General features: G+C 40.6%; 1 protein-coding gene across 1 annotated transcript in view; it reads right to left on the minus strand.

Annotated features, from left to right (window-relative positions):
• trabd2a (TraB domain containing 2A) overlaps positions 1-17,952 on the minus strand; it is a 62,030-nt gene that overhangs the window by 26,992 nt on the left and 17,086 nt on the right. The window contains exons 3-4 of the mRNA XM_082542415.1: positions 6,764-6,910; positions 6,111-6,285 (exon numbers count right to left, since the gene is read on the minus strand). Of these exons, the coding sequence (XP_082398541.1) occupies positions 6,111-6,285; positions 6,764-6,910 (322 nt within the window). The remainder of the gene's footprint in view (positions 1-6,110; positions 6,286-6,763; positions 6,911-17,952) is intronic.

A 17,952-nucleotide genomic window follows, 5' to 3' on the forward strand; every position in this document is an offset into this window, starting at 1 on the left:
GCTGCTGTAGCCAATCTGCATTAAATGCGTGCATATAGAGGTTCTCTTATGCATACCTTAGTTATAATAAGTAATTATTTAAAGTATCGTTGCCTTGCTATCAACTTGAAGCATTCATAGCATTCTTCTCTGGCATCTGGCATTAACAAGGCAGTTTTATCCAGAGAACTGTTGCTCGCTATTTTCTCTTTGTAAGACAATTTTCTGGAAAACCTTGAGATGGTTGTGTAAGAAAATTCCAGCAAATCAGCAGTTTTTTGAAACGGTCAGACCAGCCCGTCTGGCACCAACAACCATGCCACATTCAAAATCACTTAAATTACCTTTTTCCCCATTCTGACGCTCAGTTTAAACTTTAGCATGTCTATATGCACATATCTGCCTAAAAGCACTGAGTTTGTGTCATGTGACTGGCTGATTAGGCTCAATTTGTGCCATGTACTACCCATCAGTTCCAGAAAAAAAATCAGCTTTTCTGTCTCGTGTTACTTAAAAATTGACTTTGCTTTCTGTATCTGAACTTGTTAAGGTGCTCTGACTACAACGCTTCTAATCTCCTTTGTAGAAGTGCGCTTCAGAACTACTGAAGTATACCTAACAAAGTGGCCAGTGAGTGAATTGTCTTGCTGACAGACAAACAGACAAACTGCGTTGATCATGTAAATAAAAATTAAATATAAAAAAACAGCCATATTTCCTCATCACAGTTAACTTTGTACTATATTAGAATGTTAATGCTGAAGTTATTTTAGGTCATTATTTTATTTCCAGTGTACTTAAGTTGTTGTGGCAATAAAGCTTACTGAAAGCAAAAATGAAAACCCTCAACAATTTTCCACATAGGTCAGTCAGGAATCTGCAGGCCGACCTCTGCAGTCAAATGGGATCATTACCCGGGAAAAGAAATATGTCAAATATGCTACTGCTGTTTCAAAAAGCACAACTCTAATTCCTCTGAATCAAATTTAATCTAAAGTTAACATTATTCATAATCACAGATTACCTAAAGCTTTGAAAATGTGGAACATAAAAAAATCTTTAATCTGTTTAAACATTCTTTAACGAATCAGAGGGACATGATAAGGTCAGTGATAAGACAGATCTCACAGCTGATAGCAACAGGGAAACGAAGTACCCTGACATAATGGGCTCCATTGTAGCCGGTGTGTGTGCGTGAGTGTGCTTGTCCTCTGACCCCACCCGGGATAATTAAGGACACATTTTACCCAGATACCCAGGGGCCTGTGTAATGTGTGTGTGTGTGTGTGTGTGTGTGTGTGTGTGTGTGTGTGTGTGTGTGTGTGTGGACCATCGTGTGCCACATCCCATTCCTTGTACACAACGACCTAACCTGCCCTCCATATGTCTAAGACCAATGCTTCTGGGCTGATTGGCCATATCACTTTCACTCACCAGCTCACATGCAGACACACACATGCACAGTGAACACACATATAAGCACACACCCATACATACAAAAATACACACAGAGGCACACACCTTCAGAGACCAAGCCCTTGTAAAGGCACCTCCTTAGGGGATAGCTCTGAAATGTACTCCTTGTTAGGCACTGGGAGTGGGTTTTGTGTGTGTGTGTGTGTGTGTGTGTGTGTGTGTGTGTGTGTGTGTGTGTGTGTGTGTGTGTGTGTGTGTGTTCATCTGCTTTTCCTCATCTGTTTCCTGCAGCAGACCAATAGTCTGTGAAAGCCTCTCTCTTTCTGCTCAAAGCTCACTGCTGTTCTACTCAAAAATGACCCCCCAAAGGTTTACACAGTAACATTGCTTAAAAGCAAAAAAACACAAAACAAAACAACAAAATTGGATTAAGAAATTAATACAATTTGGTCCACTCTTCTCATACAGCTCTGTATAAGAAGTATGAAATGAACTGAAACTTTATGACATGCCAAATTCAGAATGTAATGGCGCTACTTTTCAATAAGACTCCCCTTATTGATGGCTAATAAATAGTTTATAGATGTGTTATTAATTATCTGTAAACACTTTATGCAAAAATAAGCTGATTGTTGGACATTACATTAGAAAACTGTCCAAAATATAATCAATAGATCAATCAGTGATTTACAACAAAGACAAATTCAAAGGATAGAGAAAATGAATGAATCAATTGATTGTCCATTTTCAAAACAGAATAAAGAAAGTCTGGCTGATGGACTTATGCACACATAAAGTGAACACACACACACACACACACACACACACACACACACACACACACACACACACGCACACACACATAGAAGTATGCTTGATTTCTGTTCTTATCACCGTCCCTGTTTTCATTGGATTCTTTTATTAGATGGGTGATACTTATGAGGTTGCTATGTAGTGTTAAAAGAATTCAAAGTATTATGCTGACATTTCTAAATGACTCAAACACACCACAAGTCTGCTTCTGGTTAACCCTGCATTGATAAAATTATGGTTTATAGAAGATCTCCTTTAAACTAAACTATTTGGACTCAAAGTTGATAAAGACCATCTATCAGTCAGTGAGTGATTCATTCATAGGGCTGATTAGCAGCACCGGTTTCCATAAATCCAATGCAATAACATCCAAAAAAATTGTTTTCTTTATTTAAAGACAACAGTAAGAGACACGAATTCCCACTTATACAGTGGGGCAAAAAAGTATTTAGTCAGCCACCGATTGTGCAAGTTCCCCCACCTAAAATGATGACAGAGGTCAGTAATTTGCACCAGAGGTACACTTCAACTGTGAGAGACAGAATGTGAAAAAAAAATCCATGAATCCACATGGTAGGATTTGTAAAGAATTTATTCGTAAATCAGGGTGGAAAATAAGTATTTGGTCAATAACAAAAATACAACTCAATACTTTGTAACATAACCTTTGTTGGCAATAACAGAGGTCAAACGTTTACTATAGGTCTTTACCAGGTTTGCACACACAGTAGCTGGTATTTTGGCCCATTCCTCCATGCAGATCTTCTCGAGAGCAGTGATGTTTTGGGGCTGTCGCCGAGCAACACGGACTTTCAACTCCCGCCACAGATTTTCTATGGGGTTGAGGTCTGGAGACTGGCTAGGCCACTCCAGGACTTTCAAATGCTTCTTACGGAGCCACTCCTTTGTTGCCCGGGCGGTGTGTTTTGGATCATTGTCATGTTGGAAGACCCAGCCTCGTTTCATCTTCAAAGTTCTCACTGATGGAAGGAGGTTTTGGCTCAAAATCTCACGATACATGGCCCCATTCATTCTGTCCTTAACACGGATCAGTCATCCTGTCCCCTTGGCAGAAAAACAGCCCCATAGCATGATGTTTCCACCCCCATGCTTCACAGTAGGTATGGTGTTCTTGGGATGCAACTCAGTATTCTTCTTCCTCCAAACACGACGAGTTGAGTTTATACCAAAAAGTTCTACTTTGGTTTCATCTGACCACATGACATTCTCCCAATCCTCTGCTGTATCATCCATGTGCTCTCTGGCAAACTTCAGACGGGCCTGGACATGCACTGGCTTCAGCAGCGGAACACGTCTGGCACTGCGGGATTTGATTCCCTGCCGTTGTAGTGTGTTACTGATGGTGACCTTTGTTACTTTGGTCCCAGCTCTCTGCAGGTCATTCACCAGGTCCCCCCGTGTGGTTCTGGGATCTTTGCTCACCGTTCTCATGATCATTTTGACCCCACGGGATGAGATCTTGCGTGGAGCCCCAGATCGAGGGAGATTATCAGTGGTCTTGTATGTCTTCCATTTTCTGATGATTGCTCCCACAGTTGATTTTTTCACACCAAGCTGCTTGCCTATTGTAGATTCACTCTTCCCAGTCTGGTGCAGGTCTACAATACTTTTCCTGGTGTCCTTCGAAAGCTCTTTGGTCTTGGCCATGGCGGAGTTTGGAGTCTGACTGTTTGAGGCTGTGGACAGGTGTCTTTTATACAGATGATGAGTTCAAACAGGTGCCATTCATACAGGTAACGAGTGGGGGACAGAAAAGCTTCGTACAGAAGACGTTACAGGTCTGTGAGAGCCAGAGATTTTCCTTGTTTGAGGTGACCAAATACTTATTTTCCACCCTAATTTACGAATAAATTCTTTACAAATCCTACCATGTGGATTCATGGATTTTTCTTTCACATTCTGTCTCTCACAGTTGAAGTGTACCTCTGGTGCAAATTACTGACCTCTGTCATCATTTTAAGTGGGGGAACTTGCACAATCGGTGGCTGACTAAATACTTTTTTGCCCCACTGTATGTATAAATGTATATATATGTGTGTGTTTCTGGACTCTGCCCTTTCAGTTCTGGGAAGACAAGCTAAATTCAGCTTTTCTGGGGCTTCTGTTCACCTCTTCCTTAACCTCCTAGGACCTGGCGTCCACATATGTGGACATCACATTTTGAGTTGTTTAGACCAAAATACTACATTTTGCTCTACAAGTGTCTGATATCCACTTATGAGGACATTATACTGCTATTGTTCTATCGAAATTGGCTGTGGACAGCTACAGGTACCTTGGTGTTCATCTGAACAACAGACTGGACTGGACTCATAACTCAGACGCCCTCTACAGGAAAGGGCAGAGCAGGCTGTACCTGCTGCGGAGACTCAGGTCGTTTGGGGTGGAGGGCCCACTCCTGAAGACCTTCTATGACTCTGTGGTGGCTTCTGCTATCTTTTATGGTGTGGTCTGCTGGGGCGGCAGCATCTCTGCTGGGGACAGGAAGAGACTGAACAGGGTGATCCGAAGGGCCAGCTCTGTTCTAGGATGCCCTCTGGACCCAGTGGAGGTGGTGAGTGACAGGAGAATGGCGGCTAAGCTGTCATCCCTGTTGGACAACGTCTCCCACCCCATGCAGCAGACTGTGACAGCACTGAGCAGCTCCTTCAGTGGGAGACTGCGGCACCCACGGTGTGGGACGGAGAGATTTCGCAGGTCTTTCCTCCCCACTGCTGTCAGACTCCATAATAAAGACTTTAACTGATCAAACACACACATCCACACATGTGCAATAACACTAAGTGCAATAATCTTTTCTGGCATCGTTGTATTTTTACTCAGTTGTATATAGCATTCGTATTCTATTTTTATCTTATTGTATATTTTTATTCTATTTTATTCTACTGTATATAGTATTTTATTTTATTCTATTCTGTACAGTTGTGTACTGTATTTATTCTTATTGTATTCTAATTTTTGCGTCATAACTTTTGCACTGTCCACTTCCTGCTGTGACAAAACAAATTTCCCACGTATGGGACTAATAAAGGTTATCTTATCTTAAATTTAAAGCGAATGCCCTCATATGTGGATCTCATTTTTCTCAGAAACAAAAATCAGGTAAAAAAAAAATAAAAATCACGTAATTCTTTGTTTTTACATTCATCCGGTCCCAATCAGCCCAAATAGCAAAGAGAAATTAAAAATGCATGCCATGAAAGAGTTCGGGTCTTAGGAGGTTACGATGTCTTTGCTTTCTCTACCTGAGTTTGCTAAGCTGCTCTGACTAAGAAGTCTCTAATCTCCTTTGTAGGAGTGCTCTTCAAACAAAACTGGAATTAAAGTCATTATATTAAATGGATAAAAGTAATTATTATTACCCTGCCACCAAGGGAGCAAGCCAACAACCACACTGGAACATCCAGCCACGCACCCCAGAACAAACAAGCATCCACATCCCAAAGACGGGCAGAAGCATCCAGCCGGGAGCAGGACCATGTCCCACAGGGGTCAAGGCTTAGTGAGCCCCAGGCCCCGCCATGCACACACACACACACACACACACACACACACACACACACACACACACACAGACCATTCACTCATTCAGTCATTTTGAAGGTAATTAAGTAAATTTGTGTCCAGGAGTCTTGGTCTGGACTGAAGGAAAGATCTCATTACCACTTTACAAATACACATACACATAGAAGTATCCACGGGGAGGAACTCGTGGATTTGGGATATTATACGTATATAGCGGCATTTACTGTATCTAATAACACACTAGTAAACCAACAACCCACACTGCATATTATAAAGCTGATACTCCAAACACTGATCACAGAGTTCACTGTTCATTTTTTTCTGTGTGTATTTTGTGTAGATTAGAGAACACCAACCTGCTCCAAAAGCAAAAAAGAAGCTCTTGTCTGGGTGTTCCTCAAGCAGAGCCTTGACCCTCTTGCCCATCCTTTCATTTCTCTTGTAGATGAGTTCCTGTCGGAAGTAGCTGTCTATTTCCTGGGCAGTGGCCTGCTCATTGGGTGGCAGTGTCACATTATTGAAGTTAGGGACCTATAGTTCCCAAGGTAGTTGGCCATGAAAGTAAAACACAGAAGACATGATTGTTTATTTATAGGTTATTTGCAAACCTTTGACTAAGGTTGAATCAATAAAAAATCTGAAATTCTTAAGACATATCGTTCAAGGGTTTTTACTTATTTATTTTCTTTACATGACTGATGGTACAATTGACTTAAAAGCCTTTGGACTGACAAAGATCTCATGAGATTGGCAGGAGAAACATATAGCAATGGTGGCAAAGAAAGAACAGAAGTAGCTAAGTATGGAGAAAGTGCATGTGTGCGCTGGGGGTGTGTGGGGTGGGGGAAGAAGAAGGTGAGGTGGGTCAGTAGGTTAGGGGTGAAAGTAAAAGGTTAAGGGTTGTGCCAGTTGGACAAACCTAAGATCAAAATGAATCTAAGCTTATTAGACAGACTGAAAGTTACAGACAAGACAAGACAAGATAAGATGAGATTGTGGATGATCTGACCTGTGATGTGTCATGATTGAAGATAATGGAGTTGAGATCTCCACAGTTGTAGTGCCTGATGAGGTCTTCAGTGGTATATGGGACCTGTAGGCTTCCTGCCCTTAAAGACTCCTGTTGTAATAAAGTCTGGTTCAGGGCAAAGATCACCTAAAATAAGACAGGGATAACCAATTAATGAAAGATTTATTTCTACCTCCCTCTAAGACCCAGAGGTTTTTCTGGGGTCAAAAATATGAAGATCAAGCAAATTAATGTCAATTATATGTGTAAAATACAACTTCTAACAATCAAACAAGCAGCGAGTCAGCAACCTCACACATACATGTGAGCATTGGTATGTTCTGGTGTAATTACTGGATACCAGCAATAAACAGTGCCCTCTCAACTACAAGCCAAAGCAATCTTTGAACAGTTATTGGCTGTGCAGTGTGCCACTGCTAAAACTGCCATGCAGCTGAAGAATGCTATTAATGATGACAGTTGTATTCAGGAGGCTTCATTCTGTGACTCTGAGGTTTTATTTCAAGGCCTGCCAAACAAAGAGAATCAAATTGAGAGTTAAAGATATTCCCAGATCAGCTGTTGAGCAATGCAACACAAAAAAACAAAAACAACAAAGAAAGAGGATCAAGAGAAATGACAGCACATGTGGCTGTCAATGCAAGACAATGTCAATTATCCGTAAGAGAGAGGAGCTCTGCTGCTAAAAAAAACACAAATGTCTGATAAAAGGTGAGAGGATAGCTCACCTAGAGCGGAAAATCTTGAGAAGCGAGGAATCCACATAAGGAAGATTTTTGCTGTGATGATATGTAGTGGTAACTGCCACAGTGGGGAAATGGAGAGGAGCTATCAGTTTCAACATAGCGCAGCATGCCTAGCCTTTTGGAGTCCAGCCTGGTTTAGAGTTAAAATGATCCATTATCTGAAAACTATTTTATGTACACTCTTTATAGGATTCCATTTAAAAGTTGTTGAGCTATACTAGTCTGACTGACAGACACTGTCAGCAAACAGCAAACATGTTAAATTTTAGGCAAGACTGGGCATAAAATTCTGATTTACGTGTCCTATTGAATTAACCACTTTAAAAAGGACACTTTTTTCTGCCTGGACCCCTTTCAGCTTTGCAGCACAGATTCAGCTTTTGTGTGAGCATGAAATCAGCCAGTGTTTGGTTAGAGAGGCCTGGTGAGATGAAAGACATATGCACACATGCACATGCAAATATAGATATACACAATTGCACATCAGCGCACGCACATGCTCAGAAAGCTGTACAGTCTACACATCAGACTTGAGACAGGGGTTCGTACAGAAAGCACCGCCAGTCACCTCAGTGCATGGTCTCCCTCTGATCTCTCACCGCACACACACAGACACATGCACACAAACGCACACCTTTCACCCTGGAAGCCATTGATCTCAATCCCAGTGACAGAAGAAAGTTTTGTATAGTTTATTTGCTTCTCAAAAGGAACAATGAGTCAAAGTGAATACGTTTTTGGTTAGCAGTGGAACTATGTAAATTTGTCCACAGTATGTCAGCATGTTTTTGCAATTCACCAGTTTGTGTGTGAAGCCTCAGCTCTTGAATTCTGTAACGATATGCGTATCTGTATGCAAGGCGGACCTGAGCGGCTATTTTTTTGTTATGTTTTTGCTTTTTATGTTCTGCTTTCTAAGGTGCTCCGATGACACTTTTCCCCCTCGGCTTCCCCTTTGTGGGAGCCTCCTTATAGCTGAAGAGAGCAGGAGAGGAGAGCAGCGTGGAGCAGATGCCTTCTTGTCAGGGGGACAAAGAACCCCTCCGTCACCCTCTCTTCTCCTCTCCTCTGTGCTCCCTCCAGCTTTCATCGGCCGCGCATCAAAGTGGAGCTCTGCATATGAAAAGGACCCCCGTCTTTATGCCACGCAAATTAGCCTATCGCCGCCCCTCCCCGACTCATTTCACAAAAACACCCTCACATCTGTGCCATCTCCGTGAAGGAAGGCCCTCATCTGCAGGGTCTCCCCTTTTTCACTGCTCTCCCTTCTCCTCTTTCTGTGCTCGCCATGCCTTTCAGCCCCTTAAATTATGGTAGTGAAGGGAGAGGAGGAGGGAGCGGAGGTGTGGGTGAGGGGGAGGATCAGTCATATATAGGCAGCTTAAAGTACAAAAAAAAATGCGGGGAAGGAATAAGACAGACAGAAAGAAAACACTAACCAGAAAGTGAGGAAACAGAAAAAAAGCAGTAAAGTGGAGGACTGAAAGGAAGAAAACCTTAACAAATCATTCCTTTCTTTCTGCTGTAATCGTCCTCTTCTACTACTCCATTGCGGGTCAGCGGGTGCTTTTTCCCCACTCGGCTCCTTTCATCAGATCCCCCTGTTTCTTCTGCTGTCCCCTAACCCGCCCCCTCCTGCACACACAGACAGACACACAGACACACCCCTTGCTGATATCAAAGAAAGCGGAGCCAATGAAAGTCAATAATTGTCCTTTGTCATGGAAATCTCCCCTCTTGTGGAGATGGAGTGGGGTGGGTGTGTGCATCTAGAGCAAACATCATCATGGTCAGATTCCCACATGTGGAGATTTGGAGTGTTCAAAAAACTCTTGCTGCTCTCGCCCTGGAGTTTGGAGTCTTAGTTTAAGGTTTTGAGTTTTGTAGAGTATTGTTAAGGTGTTACACCTCCTCAACTATTTAGTAAAAATTGTCATTTGGTTGCGAGCCAAGTGGAAAGATGCTTTAAATCATGTGAAGGAACATGTACCAGAGCCAAATGTTGATTTTCTCTAAAGCAGAGGTGTCAAACATAAGGCCCGGGGGTCAAAATCGGGCAAGCAAAGATGCCAGTCCGTTTCACTGGAAGGCTTTTTTAATTTTGAACTTTTCAGGATATTTTCATACGTTTTACAGCTTTTTTCTATTAATAAAGATCCCTTGTCATTCATTCTACACCAAAGTTAGATAATGGACAAACAATTAAATGAAAAGTTCCTGCTATAGATATATCTACTGAATCATTTGTCTAGGTGTCTTTCTTTAAAAGAAACACAATACTTTTTAAAAACAAATAATTTTTGCTATCTTGACAAACTAACATTGTCCATTAACAACACAGATGAGCAGGACTGATAATGTTTGCTCTCTAAAGGCCCCAGTATACCCACCAGGTTGCTGGCTTCACGGCCTCATTCATTTATGCTCTCTGTTATGGCAGCAAAGCAGGTAGCCACTACATTATTTTCCTGATCAGAGAACTACATGTGCACTGATGTAGGAGAAGAAGAGATCAAAACAAGGAGAAAAAAACTGCTTTTTCCAGTTTTGTCCACAAAGTATCATCTTTTCAACTGTTCCAACATCTCCCTTTATATAATCTGTGAATGTTTGAGCATTTCTACTGATATACCATTAAAACAGCAGGGGAAAAAAACAACACAGTCATGTCTTCAAGCAGGTTACAAAACTTGATAAGTGCACGACCAAGAAACGGTGGCTAGTGACAGCAGATTTGACGTCAATTCACTGCACTGAATATAAAATATCCCTAAGTCCAAAATTAGCATTAGCATTTTATTGTTAGCCAAAGCCACTAGACCCTATTTTAATGATAGCACGCGGCAGCTCTGTAATTAATCAGGTAACATGTGTCCAGGCTAACATGTATGACAACTGTTGATAAAGAGTGGGCTGTTGGTCTTTTAATAAGCATCACCAAGTTTGTTGCACTACTTTTCATGTGTTCAGCTTCTAGTGAGGGGAAGGGCTGTGAGCCTGTCAGCTTACAGTGGGGCTGTGTAAAGCAGAGCGTCAGCTGGTGGAAGTGAAGAAAGCACTGTTGATTTCAATACTGCTGCAAATGAGTATCTAATGCGATATAATCTGTGCTTTTTCTTTATCAATTAGTATTCGAGTATCAGTGTTTTTTGGTTTGGTGTCAAAAGGTATCGAAACTTTCAGTTCTGGTGACAAACCTATTCAGTACTAATGTGATGGCACCATAAATAAGTCAGCACAATTAATTCCATAACACAGGAATAATATAGGAATAGGAATAGTGTCACAGTTTAGAGAAGGACCTCTTTTGTATCCAGGGAAAGACAGCGGCACAACAGCCAGCAGCATTCAACACTGGTCTGCTTCATGTTACTTTAGGTTCAGTATATTTCGGCCTTAATGCTGCCATCATAATCACCATAATCATAACAAGCAAAGATAAGATGACTTTACGTCTTTAATCTCGCCAACAATGTCATCAACACATTTGGTCTGTATATAAATATATAGACTATGTAAACTATACGAGAGATCATGTCATAATATGAATCTGGCATAATGTGACCAACATGTAAACACAAAGCTATATTCCTTTTATGGCAAAGCCTCCAGCTAATTTATGTTATTCTGATTGTAAGAGCTGGCACTGAGATTTAGAGAGTGTTTGACTAGTTTAATTTTCAGCTGGGCTTTAATGAGACACTAAAGATGAGCATGTGTGCTGGTGCGTGCAAGCGTCTTTGTGGTTTTTTTGTGATTTTTCCAAATATTCTGTTTTTGCGTGCCTAAGTGAGCAGAAAAAGCATATGGAGTAACACACGTTTTATAAAGTAGGCTATCCACACTGCTGACAAACCATGTCCTCAGACAGATGCGTGCACACACACACAGAAAGAGAGAGAGTGAGACAGAGATCTTCCAGGCAATCTCCCAAGTACAAATGAAGACTCCCAACAGCTCCTCGGTTTCCTACTTGCTTGTGATGCTATCACAGTAATACAAGTCTCCTTTTCTCTTTGTCATACATGCACATAAATAAGACAGAAACAGGCACTGAGTATGATTTATACCAGCAACAGTAAGAGAAAGGTTCAGACCAATAATAGAGAAGAAAACAAAGAAAAAAAGGGAGAGAAAAAGAACAGTAGTGAAAAGACTTTCACTACTGTTGTTATCGATGAAACCTCAGGATGAGAGTATAGACGAAGACGAATGCAGGCAGAAGTAGGCAGAGACGGGGATTCTGAATTACTTATGAGTGATGTTATCAGCGAAATGTTAGTCAGAGCAGTCAGCCCTAAAACAAGACCCATCAGGAGCACAGCAGCACTGCTAGGACTTCACAAAACAGTGATTCGGAGACCTTGTGCTGTCCTCAGGTAGTTAACATTTAAACACCAATGCCCTGTGATTTGATTGTGATGGGGTTCAGGAAGTAACGTCTATTTTTATCTGAGTTTCCAGACAAAACAGGCTGAACTTCTAATACCTAAGATGATTAAAAAAATGTGACTGATTTCAAATTGATTGTTTTCTCTTTCATAATAGTCTCATTGTGTATTTTAAACTGAAAGTCTCAATTTGTCCACTCCACAGTTTCAGAGGTTTCAGAGGTTTAAAACCATGAAAAACGAACTTTCGCGTTTCAGTGTAACATCTAACAGTCTTGAGAAAAAAAAATCAACATAACGTGTTTATTTTGTATTTTTCTGCTGCTTTCTGGTCAAATAAATATCCAATATTGGTTTTGAGCCAGGAAAAGGTGTATGAAAATAAAGAGAAAACCTAAATAAACTAAAAAGGTGGTTTAAACCATAACTACAAGCTGAAAAGCGAAAGAAAACATAGCAAGTTTCTTTTTCTATAAGACTGTGGTTAAAAAAAGTGAAGATACTGCCAGTTTTATGATTTTTGTCTTTATGTTTGTAAAGAAACGGCTGTTTAATGGCTATTGCGGCTGCAAAAGTGGAAATAAAGTGTTTTATTCAGCAGACATTCACTGACACTCCCACCGCACAGAAACCCACCGCACACACATAAATCTTTCACCACAGCGCAACCTTTTCACTTTCTTGCTGAAAACCCACCATTTAAACACAGATACGCACACCTGTCAGTTTGACTTATCCGTATTGTTGCTTCTTTCTTTCAATTCCCTCCTTCCAACTCCCCTGAGCATATTTTCTCCGACTTGCCTACACATCTCTCCCTCACACATTTATCCTCCCATCGTTTCATACCTCCCTTCTTCTCCTCTTTCATCCTGCATATTCCTTCACTCCCTCTTTTTCCATCCTTCTCTCCTTTGATCCTATAGATCCCCTCTATCAGATCTTTTTAAGATTTGACCCTTACATTCCTCGGGTCACTAATGACCTCCTCGCTCCGTGTGTATGTTTTCGTGTATGTACGTGTGTATAACCTGTACAAGATTAGGTCTCATCTTAGTGTGTTTATATGTACATGTATGTGTCTGTGCCTATATGTTTGTGTGTGTGTGTGTGTGCTTAAATGCTTCATCATCATGGATTACTGCCCGCTCTGCAGAACTCAGAGCAGACCTTTGAAGAAAGATTTATTAATTTTCCAATGCAACAAAAGAAGGAAAGTATTGGGCAAGGATTTCCTGTACAGGAAAGAAAGAGGAGAAAGTAAAAAAGTCCTCAGGCCCAAAGCTTTGAAAATAATAATGACCAAAAACGTATTCTCTCTCTTTAGGGAAAAAGTATCCTCATATACCATTTATATTTCCTAATCCTTATGATCCTTGTGAGTTAATGCTGACATGAACAACTCCTTTAATAGCCAGGTTAAGCCCACAGTTTCATTTTAAATCACTAAAATACTAAAATCATCAGCAAGCAATTTTTACTTCACAAGTGTGTTTATAAAAGCCAAGTCATCTAAGATGAGCAAGGATTTCACTAATAGCTGTTATCAGTAAAGTAATATGTTTGTTTTGTCTGCTTTTTAAAAATGTTTTCAATGAATAAGTTAATGTGCATGTTTTGTTTCCTCATAGATCTCTTGGGAGGCTGAAGTTTAAACTTAGAGTGTGTCGATACAATTTCTTATTGATTAATTATTTGGAGTAGAGTTATGCCTCCAGACTTCAGCACATAAAAAAATGAGCACATGCTCCATGTACATCACAGAGAAACCAGCGGCCAGCACTCAGACCACATTCATATGAAACCGTGACTACACTTCTCCTTCTCTTCCTCTCTGTGCGTTCTCTCTCTTTCTCTATTTATCTCTGTCCAAAACCTATCTCTCGCCCTCCTCGCTTCCCTTCTGTCTCTCTCTCCCTTTCTCTCGCCCTGTAAAAACATTCTTGCGGGGTGCATTTACCTTGGTGCCCGACACAGCCAAATATTTAGGCTGTCACAGGGAATCAGCCTCAAACCAAATGGCTCGAGGTTTCTACACGCGCATTGTGTGTGTGTGTGTGTGTGTGTGTGTGCACGCGCGCGCAGATCGTGGGGGTTGTGGTGATTGAAATGTCAACTTCTCAAACCCCCGCGCTCTATCCGGCTATACTGCTTCGCTATACCCTGAACAAGCTGTACAGGAGTCCTAACAACACGCCGTTTGCACACAAGGGTCATTCTTAGTCTGTGATCAGCCCCTTGATTTACTGTAATGTCTTCTTATACCTGATTGACTGTCTAAGTAAAAATGCCAAAATGTCAAAGTTCAGTAACTCCAGCTTTTCTAACTTTTTATATAAATTAACATAACAACAGTGGCTTCTCTGTGCAAAGCTAATTTCCTAATCAACATAGAAGCACTGTAAACACACACTTTCCCACACACACATGCTGCCACCTGTCATCACACATTCTGACAGTGACCAAACAGGAGTGTCCACTATTCGCAAAATTTTCCTGCCTCTGTCTTCCTGCCTGTCACTCTTCCTTTCTCTCACACGTACATACAAAACAGGCCCACACAGCAACCAGCGAGCCACTCGGCGACTCGGTCCACCAAGACACAACACAAAGATCTTGAAAACACAGCGAGCCACAAGGAAAACAGCCATCAATCTCGACGACTGTCTGTTGACTGAAAGAACACTATTAATTCAGGACAGCACGAGTCAAGAACAACACTGCCAAGCTGTTTCATGCCGAGATTCAAGCCAAAACAGCTGCGAACACTTACTGCAGACGCACACTGACCATCTGAGAATGTATGTGTGTTATCATGCAAACAGGCAAAGAAAGAAGAGTAGATTAATTCAAGATTTTCCACACTCAAACAGGCAAAAATTAGCCGAAATAAATTGTTTTATCTTCTTTCATCTGGGAAAAAGTTGTAATATTTCGGTACAGCAGGTTGCTTCAATAGCAGAGTGTTGTATGCCATTGTAGACAAATGGCTGGCCATCGACAAACTGGGAATCGCAGCTGGACAAAAAAAAACAGCCAAGCAAGGATACAGGCAAGAAAAAGACTTTCCAGTATTTCCAATATCTGGAAATATCTCAGTGTCGAGTTTATAAAAAACATAGTTTTAGATGCATGAATTGCATTTTAGTCCCACTCAGTGCACTCATTCCACAAACTTTGCCCCCTTGGTGATGGTGGCAGCTATTTCATCCTTAGCCTGTGGCGATAACAATGCATAGATCAAGACTGCTTGATGGTTTCTTGCAAGGCCAGAGGAGTATTTATTAAAAGCTTATCCATTTACATCGCTGCCAAACCACAGTGATTCAAAGAATGGACGTAGTTTGTTATTTTCGAGTTGACAATTCTGTTATATTCTGCAGAACTACTCTCGTATTTGTAGTAAGGTTATTTTAACCAGCTTTTTGTCTTTATCAGTGTATGTACAGAGTAAACACAGACCAATCACATGCATTCTAAGTCATCCACATCATGCTACACAGATAATTGAACCTTTATTCAGCACACATGTGAAAACAGGAAACTGCAAAGAGTCAAGATGCAGAAGTCCAAAGAAATTATGGAAACATATGAAGACAAAAAGAGGCTGAAGGTGAAAAGGTTTACATGGGAAATGTAAATTACGGAAGAAGAGGAAAAGGGAAAACTCAAACTACTACTACTACATGTCCAAAACTTTAATCCAACAGCGTTGACTAAATTGCTTTGTTAAGATGATTATTTTGTACTTTTTTGAATCTGTATATTAATCCTGTAAAAAGTTTGGACATTGAATTGAAATACACCAAATTCCTCACTGCACAGGATGATGGGGGCAAATGATGTTTAAAAAAACAACAACAGACAGCAGGATAAGAAATTGCTCTCCAAGTTCTCCAAGAAATAAAGACACAGCAGGAATTAAAAACCCACATAGTGCTATTTACCACTGGCCTAGACTCAGAACCAAATCACCGCGGGCAAACCAAACTGAAGAAGCCAGGCACATGCACAAGCACACACGCTTATTTACAGTAATATGCATGTGAACACTTTCAGTCAGCTTGCATCACTTCTCTTATTCTAAACAAAAACAGAGACTGGAATCCCAATAAACTCAACATCGACCTTTAACGCCATCAGCAGTATAAACGCTACACCTCCCAATCACCTACAGAATAAGTCTATGCAATGGAAAATGGGCCCTTGCATCCAAACCATCTGAGAAATGAATCTGTTTATTGTTCTGTCAGGCTGATCAGTACAGGAGACAAAGGAAGTAAAGGAGATAAACAGAGGGTGAAAATATTTTTGAGACAAACAGCGGGAGGAAAGAGAGAATCGTGTTTCCACGGAAAGAAAAAGAAATAACGGTTAAAAAAAAGATAGGTAGGCCAAGTGAAAATCAGAGAGTGTGATGGTTGTTGTTGTCTAGACATCTACCACTTCCCACAGCTTCACAACCACAGATTTATGAACAGTCAACAAAATATGAAAAACATCCAAACATCACAAATGTGCTGGGAGTTCAGTTTTCAGAGAAGTGTCCCTCTGCAACTATTGTGAATGGTACAAATATAAGCATCCTGATATGCAAACTGACACCAAAATAGCAACTGTCAAAGCAACACAAATGATGAAATATACTGTAAAAACAGCAAGCGAAGAGGCTTCAACACGTTTTAGATAAGGGGAGGAAACTGTGAAATAAGAAACAGCCAATGAAAGATTCACACAGGGTCAAAGAGTGGTTTGCATACAAGTTTAGATGGTGAGGAATCAAACTTTGCATCATGTCTGTAAAGTTTCTTTATTATTGCAGACTCAGAAACAGTTTCAAAGTGTGTGACTTCAGAAAAACTGCAAATGTGAAAAAAAAATACAGCGTGCTTGTTTTTTTCCCCAACAACAAAGATACTGAGTACAAAATTAAAATAAAAAGCAACAAGTACTCACCTGAGCAGTTTGCATCAGAGTGAGTCTGGTAGGTTTTGCTTTCTAAATTACTTTGAAAATAGATAAACAAAATCGATGTTTGGGGGCAGAAAAAGTATTGCAAGTAACAGACCATGAAAATTAGTTATATCGATGGTATTGAAATACATAGGTTAAAAACCTTACCAAACAGTTTTGTTGAAGTCACAAAACCACCTGAAACTCAAACCTCAAAAGCCAAACCTAAAAACGCTTCAACTTCTGAGTAGAAATTCCACAAATGCTGGAAAAGTATGTGTTCACAAAGGCTTAGGTACACCTTAGCAGGTTTTTTAAACGTTATTTTAGCCTGGTATTTGAATGCAGCAATGTCAATAATGTAAAATATTTGACTATTTTCAAAAAATGATTCAAACACACATATAGCACGTCACGCAGACAAAAATGCACGGCACACAAAAACCACACACCGCATAAGTTTATACAACATATCTGTCTTCATCTACAGATACGAAACAAGTCAAATCACCAGACCATCACATTTGCCGTTGTATTCAGACCAATATGTGTCAGTTATCTTAGCAGCGATTTATCAAAAGGAGTGTTCCTCTGAAAAGATCTTATCGAAATCAACTACGGGCTTCCAGAATTGGAAAAATTGCTTTTACCATTTTTTTTTTCGTTCAGGTAAAGGGAAACTGTGCAGGCCGTGTGACACTCAAACCTCCAATTAGCTCTGTTCTCAGCCAAAAACACATATATATCAATTTTCCAATTGGGTAAGAAAATGAGGCAGGGACAGGTGAGGCAATGTTTAGTAGTTACTTTGACAGTCTAATGCTTTTCTTTTTAGAGTGTGAGCAGCTTAATTCCTTTTAGAAAAATCAGCTAAATAGTGTCCTAACCTGACATGTGCAGAGTGTCTGCAGCACTATTTACTGTCAAATGCTTTCACCATAAGGTGTACTGCTTCACAATGAAAGAAGACCAGGTCTGCATGCAAGGCACCTAACAAAAGCCCAAGGAAAGACAGAAATTTTCCTGCCTCTCCTTTGGACAGCTTGACAATGTCTGTGGTGTGCTGCTGCCTGAGGTA

Source organism: Aulonocara stuartgranti (assembly GCF_965226115.1).
Source record: "Aulonocara stuartgranti genome assembly, chromosome: 7".
Lineage (NCBI taxonomy): Eukaryota > Metazoa > Chordata > Actinopteri > Cichliformes > Cichlidae > Aulonocara > Aulonocara stuartgranti.